Source organism: Pan troglodytes, chromosome 15 (assembly GCF_028858775.2).
Source record: "Pan troglodytes isolate AG18354 chromosome 15, NHGRI_mPanTro3-v2.0_pri, whole genome shotgun sequence".
Lineage (NCBI taxonomy): Eukaryota > Metazoa > Chordata > Mammalia > Primates > Hominidae > Pan > Pan troglodytes.
Window position 1 is genome coordinate 65,177,179 of NC_072413.2, and position 19,902 is coordinate 65,197,080.

Sequence of the window (19,902 nt, forward strand, 5' to 3'; positions counted from 1 at the left end):
GCAAGTGAAGGAACAAATATATCATGGTTCATTCCTCCTTTATTTCCTACCCTCTCTTACACTTCTCAGGCAAGCAAGTTGTCAAAGCCACACGTTTCATCATATAACGCCTTTTCCTGTTTTCTGCACTCAGGTCAACAGAAGAGGTGAATCCATTTACCTTCATAACCGAGCCAACTGGGTGACCGTAGGCATCTGTTCTTCCAGCTCCACCCACAAGATCCCCAATGTGATGCTACTGGCCCATCTGACACCTGGTGCCCAAAAAGATACAGAAACCCTGTTTAAAAGTCTCCTGACATCTCCTCCTGCAGAGAAACTAGTGCTCACCAGGTGAGTTACAAAGAGAAGAGGTTAAAGATCTCTCAGAAGATGTGCATTAGCCCTGTGGATCTGAAAACGGAAACACTGATGACAATTGCGCCAGTGGAGCATGTTACTCGCACTCCCTGCTGCAAATGACAAAGAGAAGCATCCTTGAAGACGGGTGAAATCATGTATGACAATGGGTATCCAACAGGCAGTTAATTTTTAAAAAACTAAATCTAATTAACAGGAACTGAAGACTCATAATAAACTGCCTTTCTAGAACATGCCTCCTCTTCCACAGCATCCCAGCTTCCAGCAGAATTAGCTCTGGTCCTGTCTCAGCCACTAACTTGGTCTATGATCATGAGCAAATTGCTTAACTTTAAGTCAACTTTGAAGGATTAATTTAAATGGACACTTTCTCATGGTAAATAATTGACATTCTGACGTGTTTTGTTTTTGAGATGGAGTCTTGCACTGTCACCCAGGCTGGAGTGCAATGGCACGATCTTGGCTCACTACAACCTCCACCTCCCAGTTCAAGCGATTCTCCTGTCTCAGCCTCCCGAGTATCTGGGACTACAGGCACACACCACCACGCTCAGCTAATTTTTGTATTTTTAGCAGAGACAGAGTTTCACCATATTGGTCAGGCTGGTATTGAACTCCTGACCTCAGGTGATCCACCCGCCTTGGCCTCCCAAAGTGCTGGGATTACAGGCGTGAGCCACTGCACCCAGCCCATTCAGACGTTTTTATACATCAGAGCCTTAGGCATATGATTAAGATGAGATGGTCCTCAGGAGCCCCTACCCAGACCTATCTGGGAGGCAAGTCTGGTGTCTTGAGTCTCACTCTTCAAACTACTATAAAATATAAGAAAGAGGCTGGGCATGGTGGCTCTCACCTGTAATCCCAGTACTTTGGGAAGCCAAGGCAGGTGAATTGCTTGAGCCCAGGCATTCAAGACCAGCCTGAGCAACATGGTGAAACCTTGTCTCTACAAAAAAATGCAAAAATTAGCCAGGCGTTGGTGGTACATACCTGTTGTCCCAGCTACTCAGGAGGATGAGGTGGGAGGATCACTTAGGCACAGGAAGTCGAGGCTGCAGTGAGCCATGATCGCATCACCACTGCACTCCAACGTGGGCAACAGAGTGAGACCTTGTCTCAAAACAAACAAATATATATATATATAAAAGAAAGGCCTTTTTATACGCCTCCCATCAGGTCTCCAGATGATGTTACCGTGTGCTTGTTTGCAGGTTTCTCCCTCTGCAGTTTGTGACTCTTTCTGTGCATGACATGGAGAACATGCGCCTGAAAGTAAAGCTGGTGAGTGGTCGAGCCTACTACTTACAGCTCTGCACCTCTGCATATAAACAGGACACCTTGTTTTCTCAATGGGTGGCCCTCGTCTCCCTCTTGAATCAGGAGAAAGCCAAAGTTTCCAAAGTGTCGGAGGTTTCAAGTCTCTCAGGAATTACGAATAGCACAGACATCACAGGCTCCATGGATGTGGCGGATGTCACCAAGTTCACAGCCATCCTGACCCCGTACATGTATGCAGGTACAGGCCCTGAACATGTCAGGGACAGCATAGATTTCTCAGAATTCACAGACATCACCGACATCACAGATGTCACAGATCTTCCAGAAAATGAGGTCCCAGAGGTCCCAGATGTAAGAATTGTCACAGAAGTCATAGAAGTCAGAGAAGCCACGGAAGTCACAGACAGCTCTGATATTACAAACTGCTCGGGAGTCACAGTGGTGTTTGAAAACAATGACTTAATCAGGGCCAAGCAAGAGGAGAAGGTATGTGTCACTGAAGACTTTCATGCTTTAATAATCGAGAACTAGAGGGGTTACCGAGATCACACTTCTTGGTTAGCTGACATTGATTATCAAAATGCCATGGAACCTACCTACTCCGAGAAACCTAATTTTAATAGTGAGATTAAATCTCTGAACCCTGGTGTAAAGGAGTTGTAAGATGTCTCCTGAAATAGGCAGTGACCACCCTTAACATAAATCTTAGCCCAGCATCAGAAATGGAAAGAATTTTGGAATCAGAATCAGAACCAAGTTAGACTCTCAACCTGCGGCTCATATTACTTGTGTGACTTCACCCAAGTCACAGAATCCACATGAACCTCAGTTTCCCCACTTCGAAAGGATATTAATACAATGTAAGGGTTAATTTCTGGTTTAAAAATATATGGCAGTACCCAGTACCTTGAAGGATGGGATGGAATTTCGATGGGTAAACATGAGGATGGAAATAGGATAATAAAAAACAAAACAAAGTGAGTGGCTTTAGAAAAGGCCAGAGAGTGGAAAAACAGAGAGTCACGTCCAAAAATGTTTTGTTCAATTGGGCTAGAGAATAATATATGTGGAGAATAGTAGAATATAGGACTGGAAAGTTGCTTAAAAAACTTGAGAGCCAAATTTAAAAGTGAGATCTTCACTCTTTGGGCAAACCTTAGTGACCGAAGTCTCCTGTGTAAGGGAATGAAGGAGCTGTGTTTTTAAAAGATTAATCTAATGGCAGGATGGATTATAGGTAAAGAGATCTGTTTGAAGACTACTGCTGAAAAACTTCCTCTAGGTCCACAATAGAAAAAAGGCTGGTGCAGTGGCTCACATCTGTAATCCTGGCACTTTGGGAGGCCAAGACAGGTGGATTGCTTGAGCTTGGGAGTTCGAGACCAGCCTGGGAAACATGGCGAAACCCCATCTCTACTAAAAATACACAAATTAGCTGGCCATGGTGGTGTATGCCTGTAGTCCCAGCTACTAGGGAGGCTGAGGTGGGAGGATTACTTGACCCTTGGAGGCAGAGGGTGCAGTGAGCCGAGATCATGCCACTGCTCTCGAGCCTGCGTGACAGTCACACCCTGTCTCAAAAAACACAAAAGAAAAGAAAAGAAAGATGGTAGGGATGGGCACAGTGGCTCATGTCTGTAATCCCAGCACTTTGGGAGACCGAGGCGGGCAGATCACCTGAGGTCAGGAGTTTGCCTGGCCAACATGGCAAAACCCTGTCTCTACTAAAAAATAAAAAGTAGCCGGTGTGGTAGTGGGTGCCTGTAATCCCAGCTACCTGGGAGGCTGAGGCAGGAGAATTGTTTGAAACCGGGAGGTGGAGGTTGCAGTGAGCCAAGATTGTGCCATTGCACTCCAGCCTGGGCAACAGAGTGAGACCCTGTCTCAAAAAACAAACAAACAAACAAAAAAACCTAATTTTTAATTAGGAAAAATTCACATAGTTCTACACGATTTTTAATGACAGGAGAAAATGCTTATAATAAAATGTTAAGTGAAAAAGGTAGGAGACAGAACTTCAAGATGATCTAAGTAGACATAAAATAAATAGAAAGATCAGAGTGAAATGTGCATAGAAGTAGTTGTTTCTGGGCAGTGGCATCAAACAAGCAATAATTTATTATTATTATTATTATTATTATTATTTTGAGACAGTCTCACTCCGTTGCCCAGGCTGGAGTGCAGTGGTGAGATCTCGGCTCACTGCAACCTCCACCTCTCAGGTTCAAGCGATTCTTATGCCTCAGCTTTCCAAGTAGCTGGGATTACAGGCGCCCACCACACGCCCAGTTAATTTTTGTATTTTTAGTAGAGATGGGGTTTCTCCATGTTGCCCAAGCTGGTCTCAAACTTCTGGCCTCAAGTGATCCACCCACCTTGGCAAGCAAAAATATTCTACCTTTAGCTTTATTCATTATAGGATTTTCCAAATACGCTATAATAAATATGTATGACTTTCATTGTCAGGGAAAAGTGAAGTTTTATCCTTAAGGAAGAAAATTATTACATCATTTTTAAGGAAATGTAATAGAGGTGTATTAGGCCATTGTTGCATTGCTATAAAGAAATATCTGAGGCTGGGCAATTAATAAAGAAAAGAGGGTTAATTGGCTCATGGATCTGTAGGTGGTAAAGGAAGCACAATGCTGGCATCTGCTTCAGGTGAGGGCCTCAGGGAACTTACAATCGTGTGGAAGAGAAGGGGAGCCAGCACATCACATGGCCAGAGAGAGAGCAAAGGAGAGAGGAAGGAGGTGCCAGGCTCTTTTAAACAACCAAATCTCGCATCAACTTAGAGTGAGAACTCACTCATTATGGTGAGGACAGCACCAAGCCATTCATGAGGGATCTGCCCCCGAGACCTAAACACCTCCCACTAGGCCCACTTCCAACATTGGAGGTCACATTTCAACATGAGATTTTCAAGTGACAAAACATCCAAACCATATCAAGAAGTAATGGACTAGGCAGGGGCAGTGGAAAGAAGAAGGTGCAGACATGAAGGACATTAGAAAGTTGGCTTTAGGGCCTGCTGACCAACTGCCTTGAGCCCTAAGTGATTCTGAGCGAATCAGAGAGTGGCTAGGAGAGGTGATACATTAACAGAAATTGGGAAATTAGGAGGAGGGGGGGATTTTAGAGTATTAAGTTTTAGATACAGGTTCTAAGTCTTTTGACAAAAAAAAAAAAATTATTTTATATTATGAGCCCCCAGCCCCTGTAACCTATCAGATGCTCTAATTAAGACCAAACTCAGACTGGGGAATCAGTGGCATTTCTGGGAAACTTTTCTTGTGCTGACAATTCACAGAGAAGTACTGTAATTAGATGCCAACTGTCTTCTGTGAGGTGACAACACGAGCTGGGGAACATGTGTCAGGCTGCAGTGGCGCAGGCCCTGGCTCCCACACAGCCTGCCGCCAACACACCCGGGGCTCTCCCCATGGTTGTGCCATTCTAAGCCTCACTCCCTCCTTACTACTTCTCACGGGCGCTGTGACGATGAATGAAATGGTGCCTGTATTCGATACTGTTCCACAAACACCTATTACCTGATGCTCTTCTGTTACCTGATTTGCTGCTGCTTTTTATTTTTAAAGGAAAAATTGAAAAACATTCTGAAGCCTGGGTGTTTACAAGATACAAAAAGTAAGAGTGAGTTGAAAGAATCCTCAAAACATGTCACCATCTCAAACATAACACTGACTTTTGAAGGTAAAAGATATTTTCAAACTACCTTGACTCCAGCAGAAAGTGAGGCAAATACATCCAAGGAGATGGAGGATAAGACCTCTGAAGAAAAGATGCCTGATTTTCAGAGCACAGCTCTCAAGGCTGAAGAATCCAGGTATGTGAGGCAGGAACATGCCAAAGGAATTCTAAGACATGAAATATTAATAAAGAAGTATGTGCTTTAGTCTCTTAACTCAGGCATCTGCCACTGAAGATTCTCACAGACAGATGTAGTGTAACTGAATGATGATATAGTCAACTCTGAATGACCCACGTTTGGTTCAACCTTGGCTAATTTTTATTTTCATGGCAACTTGTCACGTTACTCAGTTGGCATTCTGGGCTGTCTACCTGATGTCAAGACCAGCCTGGCCAAGATGGTGAAACCCTGTCTCTACTAAAAACTACAAAAATTAGCCAGGCGCGGTGGCGGGCACCTGTAATCCCAGCTACTCGGGAGGCTGAGGCAGGAGAATTGCTTGAACCCAGAAGGCAGAGGTTGCAGTGAGCCAAGATCACGCTACTGCATTCCAGCCTGGGTGACAGAGTAAAACTCTGTCTCAAAAAAAAGAAAAAAAGAAAAAAAAAAGAAGCACGGAAAAAGCAAAATTCTAGGAAAATGTTGGTCAAAGATTTATGGTGTACCATAAAAAAATTTCAGATAGGAAAAGAGTAAATTATTTTAAAACTATAATGAGCCAGAAGAAAATGAAATGATATCATTGCCTCATTTACAGAGGAAAGATCATTTATTGTCCGCTGATACAATAAAAGTAATTTTCAATGGCAGAGTTTACGTGATTCACTCAAAAATATTTATGAGCACTTCCTATGCACTAGGCACTGGAGATATAGCAGCAAAAATGATCAAGTCCATATCTCATGGAGTGTTTTATTCTAGTGGGGGACACAGATAATAAACCAATACAATATATTATGCCAGCTGGAATGTGCTGTGATGAAAATAAAAAGAGAGAGAGAGAATAGAGAGTGAGAGTGATTAGAAGAGGGTGGAGAGATATTTTATACAGGTGGTCAAGGCCATTTGAGCAGAGACCTGAGCAAGTGTGAACCTCTGGGGGAATAGAGTTCCAAGTTGATTGATTGCATAACAATTACAAATCTCTGCCAAATAAATCATTTAAAAAAAATAAGTACACTCATATATGTATGACAACAGAGTAGGGGGAAAAGCATAATAGGCCGAGTGCGGTGGCTCATGCCTGTAGTCCCAGCACTTTGGGAGGCTGAGGCGGGCGGATCATGAGGTCAGGAGTTCGAGACTAGCCTGGCCAACATGGTGAAACCCCGTCTCTACTAAAAATACAAAAATTAGCCGGGTGTGGTGGCAGGCGCCTGTAATCCCAGCTACTCGGGAGGCTGAGGCAGGAGAATTGCCTGAACCCGGGAGACTGAGGTTGCAGTGAGCCGAGATCGTGCCATTAAACTCCAGCCTGGGTGACAGAGCAAGACTCCATCTTGGAAAAAAAAAAAAAAGAAACAAAAAAGTATAATAGATTACCTTTATATATAAGTAGTTGGTAGGAATTTGTAAGGGATCCAATTAACAAATGGTTTAAGGACATAAATAGAAAATTTACTCCAGAAGACAACTACTTGAGAAGGAATCAATCTCACTAATAATTAAAGAAATACAAGTTAAGCAATTACCAGTTAGCCTTTCATTAGGTGTCAACAACACTCTTAGTGTCACTGTAAATGGTTGTCAATTCAATTCACACCCCAAATGTTTGTATTCCTTTACTTATGGTAACATGTCAAAGAAATCATTCAAAGGGGGAAATAACTTATTTGAATGTAGCGTTTCATATGGAAAACCTGTAAGTAATCCAAATGCTCACAGCTGGGAAAATGGCTAACCAGGAAATAGTATGTCGATTTCGTGAAACAACAGAACCCCATTAGAAAAAGCCATGGGCAGAATTTCAATGAAAAGAGCTATGGCTGGCATGGTGGCTCCTGCCTATAATCCCAGCACTTCGGGAGGCTGAGGCAGGAGGACTGCTTGAGCCCAGGAGTTTGAAACCCACCTGGGCAACATAGGGAGACCCTGTCTCTATTTAAAAAAAAGAAGAAGAAGAAAGAAAGAAGAAAAGAGCTACGTTAGTAATAAGGAATTATAAGCTGGAAAAGCAAAATTCCAAAAAATGTAAATACAATGGTATTTTATTTCTATAGTCTGGGAAGAAACCACAGTTTGGGCATAGTTAATGATAAAAGGAATAAATATTTGTTGTAGCTATTGATAGATGTTTCTATTAAACTTACATTATATAATTGATTACACATATAATTTTAAAAGTAAATTGAATCTAGGATGCATTCATTGGGAGACAGTTTAACACAGCCAATAGAGAATGAACTTTGCCACAGGTCATGATGGCTCAGACCTGTAATCCCAGCACTTAGGGAGGCCGAGGGATGCAGATAGCTTGAGTCCAGGAGTTCGAGACCAGCCTGGGCCACATGGTGAAACCCTGTCTCTACAAAAATTAGTTAGATGTGGTAGCATGTGTCTGTAGTCCCAGCTACTCAGGAGGCTAAGGTGGATCGCCTGAACCTGGGAGGTGGAGGTTGCAGTGAGCTGAGATCGCACCACTGCACTCCAGCCTGGGTGACGGAGTGACACCCTGCCTCAAAAAACAAACAAAAACAGAGAATAAGCTTTGCAGTCAGATCTCTGGGTTCAAATCCTGGCTTCTCTATCTCATTAGCTCTATGATCTTGGGCAAGTTACTTAACTTCTTCAGGTCTGTTTCCTCATTTGTAACATGGGGATACTATCTACCATGTAGAATTGCTATAAGGATTAAATAGCTGTTATTAAAACCCTCACAATACCAGGCACATGGTAACTGTTCAAAATACATCTGGGTATAGATATAGATAAAATATAGGTGGGAGGAAGGAAGGAAAGAGAGAGGAAGATAGGTTCAAGCAAACTGAACAAAAAAAACCTAATGTAGATTTGACTCACGTTGAATACAGTACAAACATGGTTCTGTACCACACAGGATGTCTGAAGTAATCTTTCCACTATACTACCCAATAAACTGAACCTAGAGGAGAACTGGGGAAAAGAGCACAAAACTGATTAAATATTTTTAATGTAGTAAAAAAAAATTGAGGTGATAGGAGAATGTTAATAGGTGACAATGACCATATTCGAATGTATGAGGAAGTTCACAGAAAGCTACATTTAAAAAGTAGATTTAAAGTAAAAATTATTTTAACACAGGAAAATTTTATTATTAGGTAATATAGCAATCAATTTAAAAAATAACCTGGGCAAAGTGGCTCACACGCCTGTAATCCCATCAACTGTGGAAGCTACAGTGGGAGTACCATCCTGGGCAACTTAACAAAACCCTGCCACCAAAACAAAAGTGGGAGGGTCACTTGAGCCTAAGAGTTTGAAGTTTTGGTGAGCATGATCAAGCCATTGCACTCCAGCCCGGGTGATGGAGCAAGACACTGACTCTTAAATAAATAAATACTTATCATTTATTATATATTGATAAACAACAGAACCAGTTTCTGTAGGTTCTGTACATTGTGAAGTCTGTCCCTGCAAAACTTCTCAAAAACGAACATTAAATCATTTGTCCTGGATAGACTTTAAGCGTTCTTCTGCCAGGAGACCTTTTCATGTTTCTTATAATGTAATCTTAACCACTGTGAAGATCTGCTAAAATGAATAATAGAATGCATGCTAAAGTCAAATATAGGTGCTCTAGGGAATTCCTTGAAAGAGTATAATGCAATGAAAACGGTAAACACACTAGGTACATTGTAAGGTTCTGAGAAGCATAGTGACGAAAGTACACAGAGGACTTTGGACATATTAGTTGCTCAGTAAATGATCATTATTGTCACTAATAATTCATTTTTAACAGTGTAGATTAAAGAAAAAAATGTATCTTCTTTAAAATGGCTCCTCTGACAAAAAATGTATCTTAGGGCCAGGCGCAGTGTCTCACACCTGTAATCCCATGGGCAGATCGCTCAAGCCAAGGAGTTCGAGACCAGCCTGGGCAACATCGCAAAACCCTGTCTCTACAAACAAAATACAAAAATTTTGCAGAGCATGGTGGCATGTGCCTGTAGTCCCAGTTATTAGGGAGGCTGAAGTGGAAGGATCACCTAATCCTGGGGGGTTGAGGCTGGAGTGAGCCATGATAGAGCCACTGCACTCCAGCCTGGGTGACAGAGCAAGACCCTGTTGAAAAAAAAAAAAAAAATATATATATATATATATATATAATATATATTTACACATACATACAAATAAATGTATACACAAAAATATCTTATTCAACTGAGGATTAACTACTCAAAGCTGGTTTTTCTAAAAAGTCTTCTTTCCTAACAAAGTGTAGGCCAAGGGAAACAAAGGAATATGGGTGATCCTTGGGAGAGCCACAAACCTTGAAATCAGAGTAGTTTGCTTTAGCTGCTTGAGCACTGCATTTTTCACAATCCCAGAGCCTCTAGATACAAGTGCCAAGACATTAAAAGTGTTGGTTCTTGGCTGCTCAAGCAAAGCATCGTTAGCTATCTAAGGTTTCTATATGAGTTGTTCTCAAAATGAGGACGCTGGACCAGCAGCATCACCTGGGAACTGGTTAAAGACGTAAATGCTTAGGCCTCACCCCATCTTACTGAATCATAAGCTTGGGGATGGGGCATAGAATTCTGTGGTGTTTTTTTTTTTTTTTTTTTTTTTTTTTTTTTTTTTTTTTTACTTCTCAGATAGCTGTTCTGCATGTAGAATTTTTTTTTAATTTACTTTATTTTATTTTATTATTATTATACTTTAAGTTTTAGGGTACATGTGCACAATGTGCAGGTTAGTTACATATGTATACATGTGCCATGCTGGTGTGCTGCACCCATTAACTCGTCATTTAGCATTAGGTATATCTCCTAAGGCTATCCCTCCCTCCTCCCCCCACCCCACAACAGTCCCCGGAGTGTGATGTTCCCCTTCCTGTGTCCATGTGTTCTCATTGTTCAATTCCCACCTATGAGTGAGAATATGCGGTGTTTGGTTTTTTGTTCTTGCGATAGTTTACTGAGAATGATGATTTCCAGTTTCATCCATGTCCCTACAAAGGACATGAACTCATCATTTTTTATGGCTGCATAGTATTCCATGGTGTATATGTGCCACATTTTCTTAATCCAGTCTATCATTGTTGGACATTTGGCTTGGTTCCAAGTCTTTGCTATTGTGAATAGTGCCACAATAAACATACGTGTGCATGTGTCTTTATAGCAGCATGATTTATAGTCCTTTGGGTATATACCCAGTAATGGGATGGCTGGGTCAAATGGTATTTCTAGTTCTAGATCCCTGAGGAATTGCCACACTGACTTCCACAAGGGTTGAACTAGTTTATAGTCCCACCAATAGTGTAAAAGTGTTCCTATTTCTCCACATCCTCTCCAGCACCTGTTGTTTCCTGACTTTTTAATGATTGCCATTCTAACTGGTGTGAGATGGTATCTCATTGTGGTTTTGATTTGCATTTCTCTGATGGCCAGTGATGGTGAGCATTTTTTCATGTGTTTTTTGGCTGCATAAATGTCTTCTTTTGAGAAGTGTCTGTTCATGTCCTTTGCCCACTTTTTGATGGGGTTGTTTGTTTTTTTCTTGTAAATTTGTTTGAGTTCATTGTAGATTCTGGATATTAGCCCTTTGTCAGATGAGTAGGTTGTGAAAATTTTCTCCCATTTTATAGGTTGGCTGTTCACTCTGATGTTAGTTTCTTTGGCTGTGCAGAAGCTCTTTAGTTTAATTAGATCCCATTTGTCAATTTTGTCTTTTGTTGCCATTGCTTTTGGTGTTTTAGACATGAAGTCCTTGCCCATGCCTATGTCCTGAATGGTATTGCCTAGGTTTTCTTCTAGGGTTTTTATGGTTTTAGGTCTAACGTTTAAGTCTTTAATCCATCTTGAATTAATTTTTGTATAAGGTGTAAGGAAGGGATCCAGTTTCAGCTTTCTCCATATGGCTAGCCAGTTTTCCCAGCACCATTTATTAAATAGGGAATCCTTTCCCCATTGCTTGTTTTTCTCAGGTTTGTCAAAGATCAGATAGTTGTAGACGTGCGGCGTTATTTCTGAGGGCTCTGTTCTGTTCCATTGATCTATATCTCTATTTTGGTACCAGTACCATGCTGTTTTGGTTACTGTAGCCTTGTAGTATAGTTTGAAGTCAGGTAGCGTGATGCCTCCAGCTTTGTTCTTTTGGCTTAGGATTGACTTGGCAATGCGGGCTCTTTTTTGGTTCCATATGAACTTTAAAGTAGTTTTTTCCAATTCTGTGAAGAAAGTCATTGGTAGCTTGATGGGGATGGCATTGAATCTATAAATTACCTTGGGCAGTATGGCCATTTTCACGATATTGATTCTTCCCATCCATGAGCATGGAATGTTCTTCCATTTATTTGTATCCTCTTTTATTTCATTGAGCAGTGGTTTGTAGTTCTCCTTGAAGAGGTCCTTCACGTCCCTTGTAAGTTGGATTCCTAGGTATTTTATTCCCTTTGAAGCAATTGTGAATGGGAGTTCACTCATGATTTGCCTCTCTGTTTGTCTGTTATTGGTGTATAAGAATGCTTGTGATTTTTGTACATTGATTTTGTATCCTGAGACTTTGCTGAAGTTGCTTATCAGCTTAAGGAGATTTTGGGCTGAGACAATGGGGTTCCAAGTGATTCTAATGCACACTCAGATTTGGGAACCATTTCCTTAGGAGAAGCCAGTCATATCTATCAAGCAAGGATTCCCCTCTCATAATGGCTTCTCCTGAAGCCCTACAGTCAAAATAAGGATTCTGCTTTTATAGCTGTGGAAAGAACTATAGGCTCACCAGGAATCTTCTAGGGAGCTTTCTTCCAGGACTAGGAGCTCAAAAAGATAAAAAATGGTTCAATGTGGGAATTGCTGTTATCACCCACAGACATTTTCCTACTTTCACCGAAGGCACAGAAGTCACTGAAATAAATTTCTCCCCAGAACACTGATCTATTGTTTTTTTTTTTTTATGATAACCACTGAGCTATTTCAGTGTAAGTAAACAATGACAGAAGGGCAACTTGTAAGTCTGATGTGTTAGAAGAGAAAGTACAAAGATTAAAAAACAACAACAACAACAGGAGAGAGTGAGAGTAAAGTAGGAAGAGAAAAACAGAAACCAATAGTCAGAAATAGGAAAGGGATACGGGAATATAAGATGCAGAAGGATAGAGGCAGGTGCTACTCAGTGGAAAACATACCTTTCACTACAATACATGAGTATGACTTTATTAGAAAAGCATAAGATTTATTTTAAAAAAACAAGATTAAATGAATCCATCCAACTTAGCAATTTGTCCTAAATAATCATTGATCAGGTCTGGTCACTCTGATGTCTTCCTTATGTTTTATTTCATTCTTATGTCTCAAATCCAGTGCCGCCAACCCTTGTCTAACACTTCAAAATCATACCACAAATCAAAATCTCACAAAGTTAACTGAATCATTTCAGCTACTTCTTTCCTTGCCCAAAACAAATGCCCTAAACCATTAGATTCGCTGTTAATGCCTTTTAAAAATTTGATGAAAAATAATTAATAAACTTTACTTTTTGCGTGCAGTTTTAGATTTACAAAATAACTGAGCAAATAGTGCATAGAGTTCCACACACGCATCCCACTGTGTCCTCCTACCAATCCCCCATGGTATCTTCTATTAACATCTTACATGTGGTACATTTGTTATGGTCAATGAACACATATTAATACACTGTTATTAACTATAGTCCATAGTTTACATTACATTAAGATTTACTCCTTGTGTTGTACAGTTCTGTGGATTTTGTTTTCTTGAGGATTTTGTCATCTATATTCATCTGGGATACTAACCTGTAGTCTTCTTTTTTTGTCATGTCCTTGTCTGGTTTTGGTATCAGGGCAATGCTGGCCTCATAGAATGAGTTAATCACGTTTTGTTAATATTTTGGGTTTTTTTTTTTTTCAGTCTCCATTTCATTTATTTCTGCTCTTTTATTATTTCTTTCCTTCTACTAATTTTGAGTTTGGATTATTCATGCTTTTCTAGTTCCTCAAGGTGCATCATTAGGTTATTTATTTGACATCTTTCTAGTTTTTGGATGTAGGTATTTATCACTATAAACTTGACTCTTAATACTGCTTTTGCTGTGCCCCCATAAGTGTTGGTATATTGTATTTCTATTTCCATTTGTATCAGTAAATTTTTAAATAGCATCCTTCATTTCTTCCTTCACCCACTGGTCATTTAGGAGCATGTTGTTTAATTTTTATGTATTGTATACTTTTGAATGTTCCTGTTGTTATTGATTTCTAGTTTTATTCCATTGTGGTCAGATAAAATACTTGATAAGATTTTGATTTTTAAAAATTTTGGATAAACTTTTTGACATTTGTTTTGTGTCCTAACACATAGTCAATCCCGGAGAATATTCCACATGCTGATGAAAAGAATGTGTACTGTGCAGCTGTTGGATGAAATGTTCTATAAATGTCTGTTAAGTCATTTGGTCTGTGATGCAGTTTAAATTCCATGTTTCTTTGATGATTTTCTGTCTAGATGATTTGTCCAAGGCTAAGAGTGGGTGTTGAAGTCCCCAGCTATTATTGTATTGGGATCTCTATTTGCCTTTAGATCTAATATTTGCTTTATAAATCTGGGTGCTCCAGTGTTCATGTATATTTACAATTGTTATATCTTCACGTTAAATTGATCCGTTTATAACTATAGAATGACTTTCTTCATCTTTTTTTTTACAGTTTCTGACATAAATTCTGTTTTATCTGATATAAATATGGCTACTCTTGCTTGACTTTGGTTTCCATTTGCATCGAATATCTTGTTTCATTTCTTCACTTTCAGTCTATATGCATCTTTACAGGTGAAGTAAGTTTCATGTAAGCAGCATATAGTTGGGTCATTTTTTTAAAAATCCATTCAGCCAGTCTATATCTTTTAAGCAGGGAATTTTAATCTATTTACATTTAAGGTTATTAGTGATAGGTAAAGACTTACTCATGTCATTTTGTTACATGTTTTCTGGTTGTTTTGTATATCATTTGCTCCTTACTTCTCTTATTGTTTATTTTTGCAGTTGAGTGATTTTCTGTAGTGATAAGGTTTTATTGCTTTCTCTTTCTCCTTTGTGTATCAGCTCTACCAGTGAGTTTTATAGTTTTGCATGTTTGCATGATGGTGGCTATCATCTTTTCATTTCTATATATAAGTCCCTTGAGCATTTTTTGTAAGGCCAATCTAGTGATGATGAATTTCCTTAGTTTTGGTTTATCTGTAAAAGATTTTAATCTTAAGAGTTTAATCTTAAGAGTTTTCTTAAGATTATTATTTTAAATTCTTTTTCTGACATTTTCTATATTTTCTTATTATTGATGTTTGTTACTGGAGAATTATTGTTTTCCTTTGGAAGTGTCATGTATCCTGTGGTCCTATGTTGAGTTCTGTGCATCTAATGGAAAAAATGCCTCCTCCAATTTTATGGAGTAGTGTCACAGGGAAAGACTTATTTATATGAATGGGTCTTGGGATGTCAGTTCAGTGGGTTGCATTGGCTTTGGTTCTAAGTGGATGCAATAGTGTAGTCTCCATGTAGTTTCTTTAGTGTTTGCAAGTTTCTCAGTGGCCTAGGCTTAGAGAGTTTGTGGCATCAGTGGTGCAGCTTTGCCAGGGGTAGGCTCACCAGGCTGTTTCTCAGGTCAAGGACAGACAGGCACATACACACAGTGGGTTGGCCAACCTGAGGTCTGGCTTGCTGGGTTTGGGGCCATGGGGCTGTTACTGTGGCCAGAAGCATGATCACACAGTTGTTGTCTATGAGTAGCAGCCTACAGAGCTGTTTCTCAGGCCTGGTGTTTCTCAGAGCTATGCACCAGGGATGTGGGTGCACAGCTGCTTGGGTGTGGGTGATCTGGGGGCATGTTTACTGGGCGGGTGGCCCACAGAGCCGTTTCTCAAATCTGGAACACAAGTGCAACTCTGCTTGGCTGACTCAGGGACGTGCTCACTGGGGACAGCCTGTGGGCTGTTTCTGAGGCCTGATATGTGGATACAGGGCTGCTTGGCAGCCTGGGGCATGTCAACCTGGGTGGCTTATGGGACTGTTTCTCTGGTCCAGGATATGGGTTCTTGCCTGTTTGGCTGGCCTGGGGGCATGCCCGTCAGGAGCAACCTGCAGGACTATGTCTTAGACCCTGATTTTGGGTGCAGGGTCATTGGGCAGGCCAGAAACATATCTGTAGGGGATGGAGGCACTGCGGAACAGTTTCTTTGTGCCCTAAGCACAGCACATAGCCATTCTGCTTGCCCAAGGGTATATCAAGCTGTTTAGAGGTTCAGGGGTCTCTCTCACTTGAGGGTGTGTATGCAGCAGTTTGGCTGACTCAAGGGTGGGTTTTCCATGGATAAGACTGTCGTACTCTCCCTCTGGCTAGAAGTGCAGCAGTGAGGGTTGGTTTCCCTGCTATGTAAAGCCAAAGCCACAGCAGATCCTGGCCCAGGTTCTGCACAGGTGGTGTTGTCGTGTTCAGCCACCAGTGTGGGCTTGGTGGAATGGAGATGGAGCCCTAGGGCTGGAGAGATGCGGTGGCCAGTGGCCCCCCAGAGCAGGTTACTCTCCAGAGGTGGCTCTGGTCTCAAGCAGCAGTTTGGCTCACAGGTGGTGATTGGGGAGTAGGAAGTGCATACCTTGTGCTCTTAACCTGGGGCAATGCAGCTGTGTGAATTCCTAGCAACTCCCAAAACTAGGCTCAGGGCTTGTGAGGACTGTGGGATTCTCCTGTTGTAAGGACTGTAGGTGTTTTTGGTAGCAATGGGGGCTGGTGGGGCTCTTCTGCTTACGTTTTCCCTGCAATGGGAGGTCTCTCCTGACTCTGGGCAGATCTAGTCCACATGGGTGATATAGGTGCCTCCACACTACCCTCCTGGACGTTCCATCACCACAGACATGTCTCTGCTCCCCAGCTGCCCTCCAGTGACCTTCCTTTGACACCCCAGTCACATCTTAGCAGTTTATTCATTGCTTTGGTCCTTTCTTGTGGGAGAAGGATGAATGACAGGTGTCTCTAGTCAGCCATCTTGCTGACATCACTCCCTGAGAATTTTTCTACACTACCCCTTAATAGCTTTTTAAAACATTAAAAATTATAAGAATAACTTTGTTAGGATGAAAAAGGCTCAGCAGGTACTGTTTCATTAGTCTCACTATTATGATCATTATTAGAAATGATAAAAAAAAGAATCCCTAAAGAAATAGCAAAAATCATAGAATTTTAAAGGTATAAAAGATCTTGAGAATTAACAAATCTCAAATTCTTCAAGGTCTCAGCCCTCCCTTCTCAGCTCCCTACGCCATTTATCAGCTGACTCTACTGGAGAGAAATAAATAGATGAAGAAAAACAAAACAAAACAAATTTTGGTTATAAGTAATCCTCTTAAGCCCAATTTCATAAAGCATGGATTTCTTTTTATTGCCTATTTGCATCAGGAACATAATTACTAGCTAGAGTCTAATTTGAGAATGTTAATTATGGATGAAAGATGTAATATTCTAAGAAGAGAATGGAATTCACTACTGATGTATTGCAGAGACATTAGTGGGATTTAGTAATGCTAGTGAGGCTGAAAAATAAGTTATATGTATTATTTTTCTTCTCCAAAACCATGGATTTCAGTGACACTTTATAACTGTGTACTTTGGAACACTGATAAAAAATTAGGCTGGGTGCAACGGCTCATGCCTGTAATCCCAAAACTTTGAGAGGCCCAGGCGGGAGGATGGCTTGGGCTCAGGAGCTCAAGACCACCCTGGGCAATATGTCAAGACCCTGTCCCTACAAAAAAGAAAAACGAAAAAAGTTATCTGGGCGTGGTAGTGCACACCTGAGGTCCCAGTTACTCAGGAGGCTGAGGCAAGGGGATTGCTTGAGCTGGGAGGTCAAGGCTGCAAAGAGCCATGATAGAGCCACTGCACTCTAGCCTGGGTAACAGAGGGAGACCTTTTCTCAGGAAAAAAAAAAAAGTAAATGATGACCTTGTTGAATATTGTGCCCTCAGATTTACTAGTCTTTAAAATTTAAATTGAGCATCTTAAATCTAGATGAGTGAAAAATGTTGGAAACTTAAACTTATCTATACTGTCACTTTAGTTCCTTTAGAAATGAAGAATTTACTTTATAAAACATTTATATTTTTTTCTCATATCTTGACAGTAGTTCTACCATGGCTCTTTCCTTTGTTTCAAAGAGGATAGTGGCAGGCTTTATTTTAATTTGCATCTATTTTTCAAGGTATATTTACTTGATGCTTCTCAGTCTCTTGAAAATTTTTGTCATTAAGCTTAACCTTCATTTAAGTCATCAGATCTATTTGATAAAGACTATATGAATATTTGCAAACTGTATAGAAAATTACGATTTTAACATTTACTTTCTGAAAGATCCATTGTAGAACTTGAACTGGGTGTATTTGCCAGTCCCCTTAAAATGGACCACAATTATGTCTTTGCATGTTTATTTTGTAGGATAATAGCTAAGATAATTATTCTTCCTAAACTATTTGTTTTATTCAATACTTCCAAAATACTTATTGAAAATGTGTCAAGAAATAAGAATTTGGTGAAAATTATGTGACTTAAGTTTATGTTTTAGTATACCAATGAGGTTAAGGAAATAAGTATTTTGATTATTATCAGTTTTAAAAATCAGGAGCACAGAAAATAAGCTTCTTTATCCAAAGACATTTCTGAAAGTGAAATCTAAAAAACTGCTAGCCTCTTCTTTTATCCAGCAACCGTAAGAAATGTTATTAAATGTAAATAAGTTACATTATTTGCTACAAGATTCCCAAGCATGGCCACCCCTGGTAAAGCCAAAGACTTGGTGGTAAAGAAGCTACCAGAAGTTGGTGATTTCTCCTAACCATCCATTTCAGAATTTATCCCCAGGTCTCTTTGAAACCCTATATTCCCAACATAATTGACCTTATTTATTTACACGGCTCAGCAGCAGCAGTTAACTTCTCTCAGCCTGATAAGGGAAGGACAAGGAGGCGGCAGTGTTGGGGATGCCAGCAGCCCTATGGAGTGACTGGCAATAGATATAATAAGAATAGATTACATATTATTACGTGCAATAAACTTTTATGGCTTTTACAGATTGAATAGTCCACATGTTGCAGAAATTTAGGTAATTTTATTCTCATATGTTCTATAATCAGCAATGACCTAGGCTTGCTAAACATGTTTCATTACTACCCACAGAGCATTTAAAGAATGACCGGTTATTTTATATCTAGTAAATCTTTTCTAAATATTTGTGGTTATGCTGGCAAATTTTTGAGATGTGCTATTTATTTTTACAGGAGCTTGAGAACTGAATCAAACACTTCAGGTATGGAACAAATTCCACTACATGTTTTATTGTGATCCCTGGTATTCAGTAGTCATCTCTGGTTCCTAGAAGAGTAGTGTGGCTAAGAGCAAAGGAATTCAGCTAGACTTTTTGATGCATTTCCTTTCTTCACTATGCTCCATTCTGAGAATCCTATACTGAAGAAACTCTTTCTCAAAGCCGATCCTCAGGCTATCTTTCAAGTGGAAAACATTATGGTACTTTACTACTTCAGTTTTCTTTTTCTGCACTGGTTTAGTTTCCCAGTTCCCTGTATCTAAATCATCAAGCATAAACCACGCCAAGCCTAGTTCTGCAGGCAGAATGCAAACTACAGCAATCATGGGACCTGCCATCCTTGCTGATGTATAACGGGAATGGTCCACAACTAAATTTTTGGTAAATGTAAAATTATCCAGCTCCTCTTTGTTCCTCCTACGTCTTTAGCCTCTACCAGGTGATACTATTTAATGTTTTTGTTTGTTTGCTTGTTGTTTTTTTTTGTGAGGCGTAGTCTCTGTTGCCCAGGCTGATGTGCAGTGGTGTGATCTTGCTCACTGCAACCTCTCTGCCTTTTGAGTTCAAGTGATTCTGCTGCCTCAGCCTCCTGAGTAGCTGGGATTACAGGCGTTTGCCACCACGCCTAACTAAATTTTGGATTTTTCACCATGTTGGCCAGGATGGTCTCGAACTCCTGATGTCCAGTGATCTGCCCACCTGGGCCTCCCAAAGTGCTGGGATTATAGGAGTGAGCCACCGCCCTGGACCTATTTAATGTTTGGGTTTTATTTGGCAGTGGGGAGTGATGATTTTTCTTTTTATATTGCCATGTTCTAAGAATCTTTAGCCTGTAACGAACTTTTAATGTGGAGGTTGTCTTATAGGCACCTCTTATAGGTTGTCTTATAGGCAAATCTCTCTCTTTGCTGAGTGCTGAACCAGCTCTAAGTTACTTTCAAACCTGGGAGACAGACCAAGCCTCAGCTTCAGTCATGCACATAAAAGAACACTATGGAAGGAACATTTAACTTGGCATAAGTGAAGAGA

At 40.4% G+C, this 19,902-nt stretch overlaps 1 protein-coding gene across 24 annotated transcripts in view; it reads left to right on the top strand.

Annotated features, from left to right (window-relative positions):
- GARIN2 (golgi associated RAB2 interactor family member 2) overlaps window positions 1-19,902 on the top strand; it is a 36,711-nt gene that overhangs the window by 10,813 nt on the left and 5,996 nt on the right. For 23 of the 24 annotated variants that reach the window (XM_063793587.1, XM_063793588.1, XM_001135797.7 and 20 more), the window contains 4 exons: window positions 134-333; window positions 1,575-2,127; window positions 5,241-5,488; window positions 18,827-18,855. In XM_063793587.1, the coding sequence (XP_063649657.1) occupies window positions 134-333; window positions 1,575-2,127; window positions 5,241-5,488; window positions 18,827-18,855 (1,030 nt within the window). Of the gene's footprint in view, window positions 1-133; window positions 334-1,574; window positions 2,128-5,240; window positions 5,489-18,826; window positions 18,906-19,902 lie in introns of those variants that run through there. The other variant, XM_063793602.1, reaches the window with a different exon arrangement.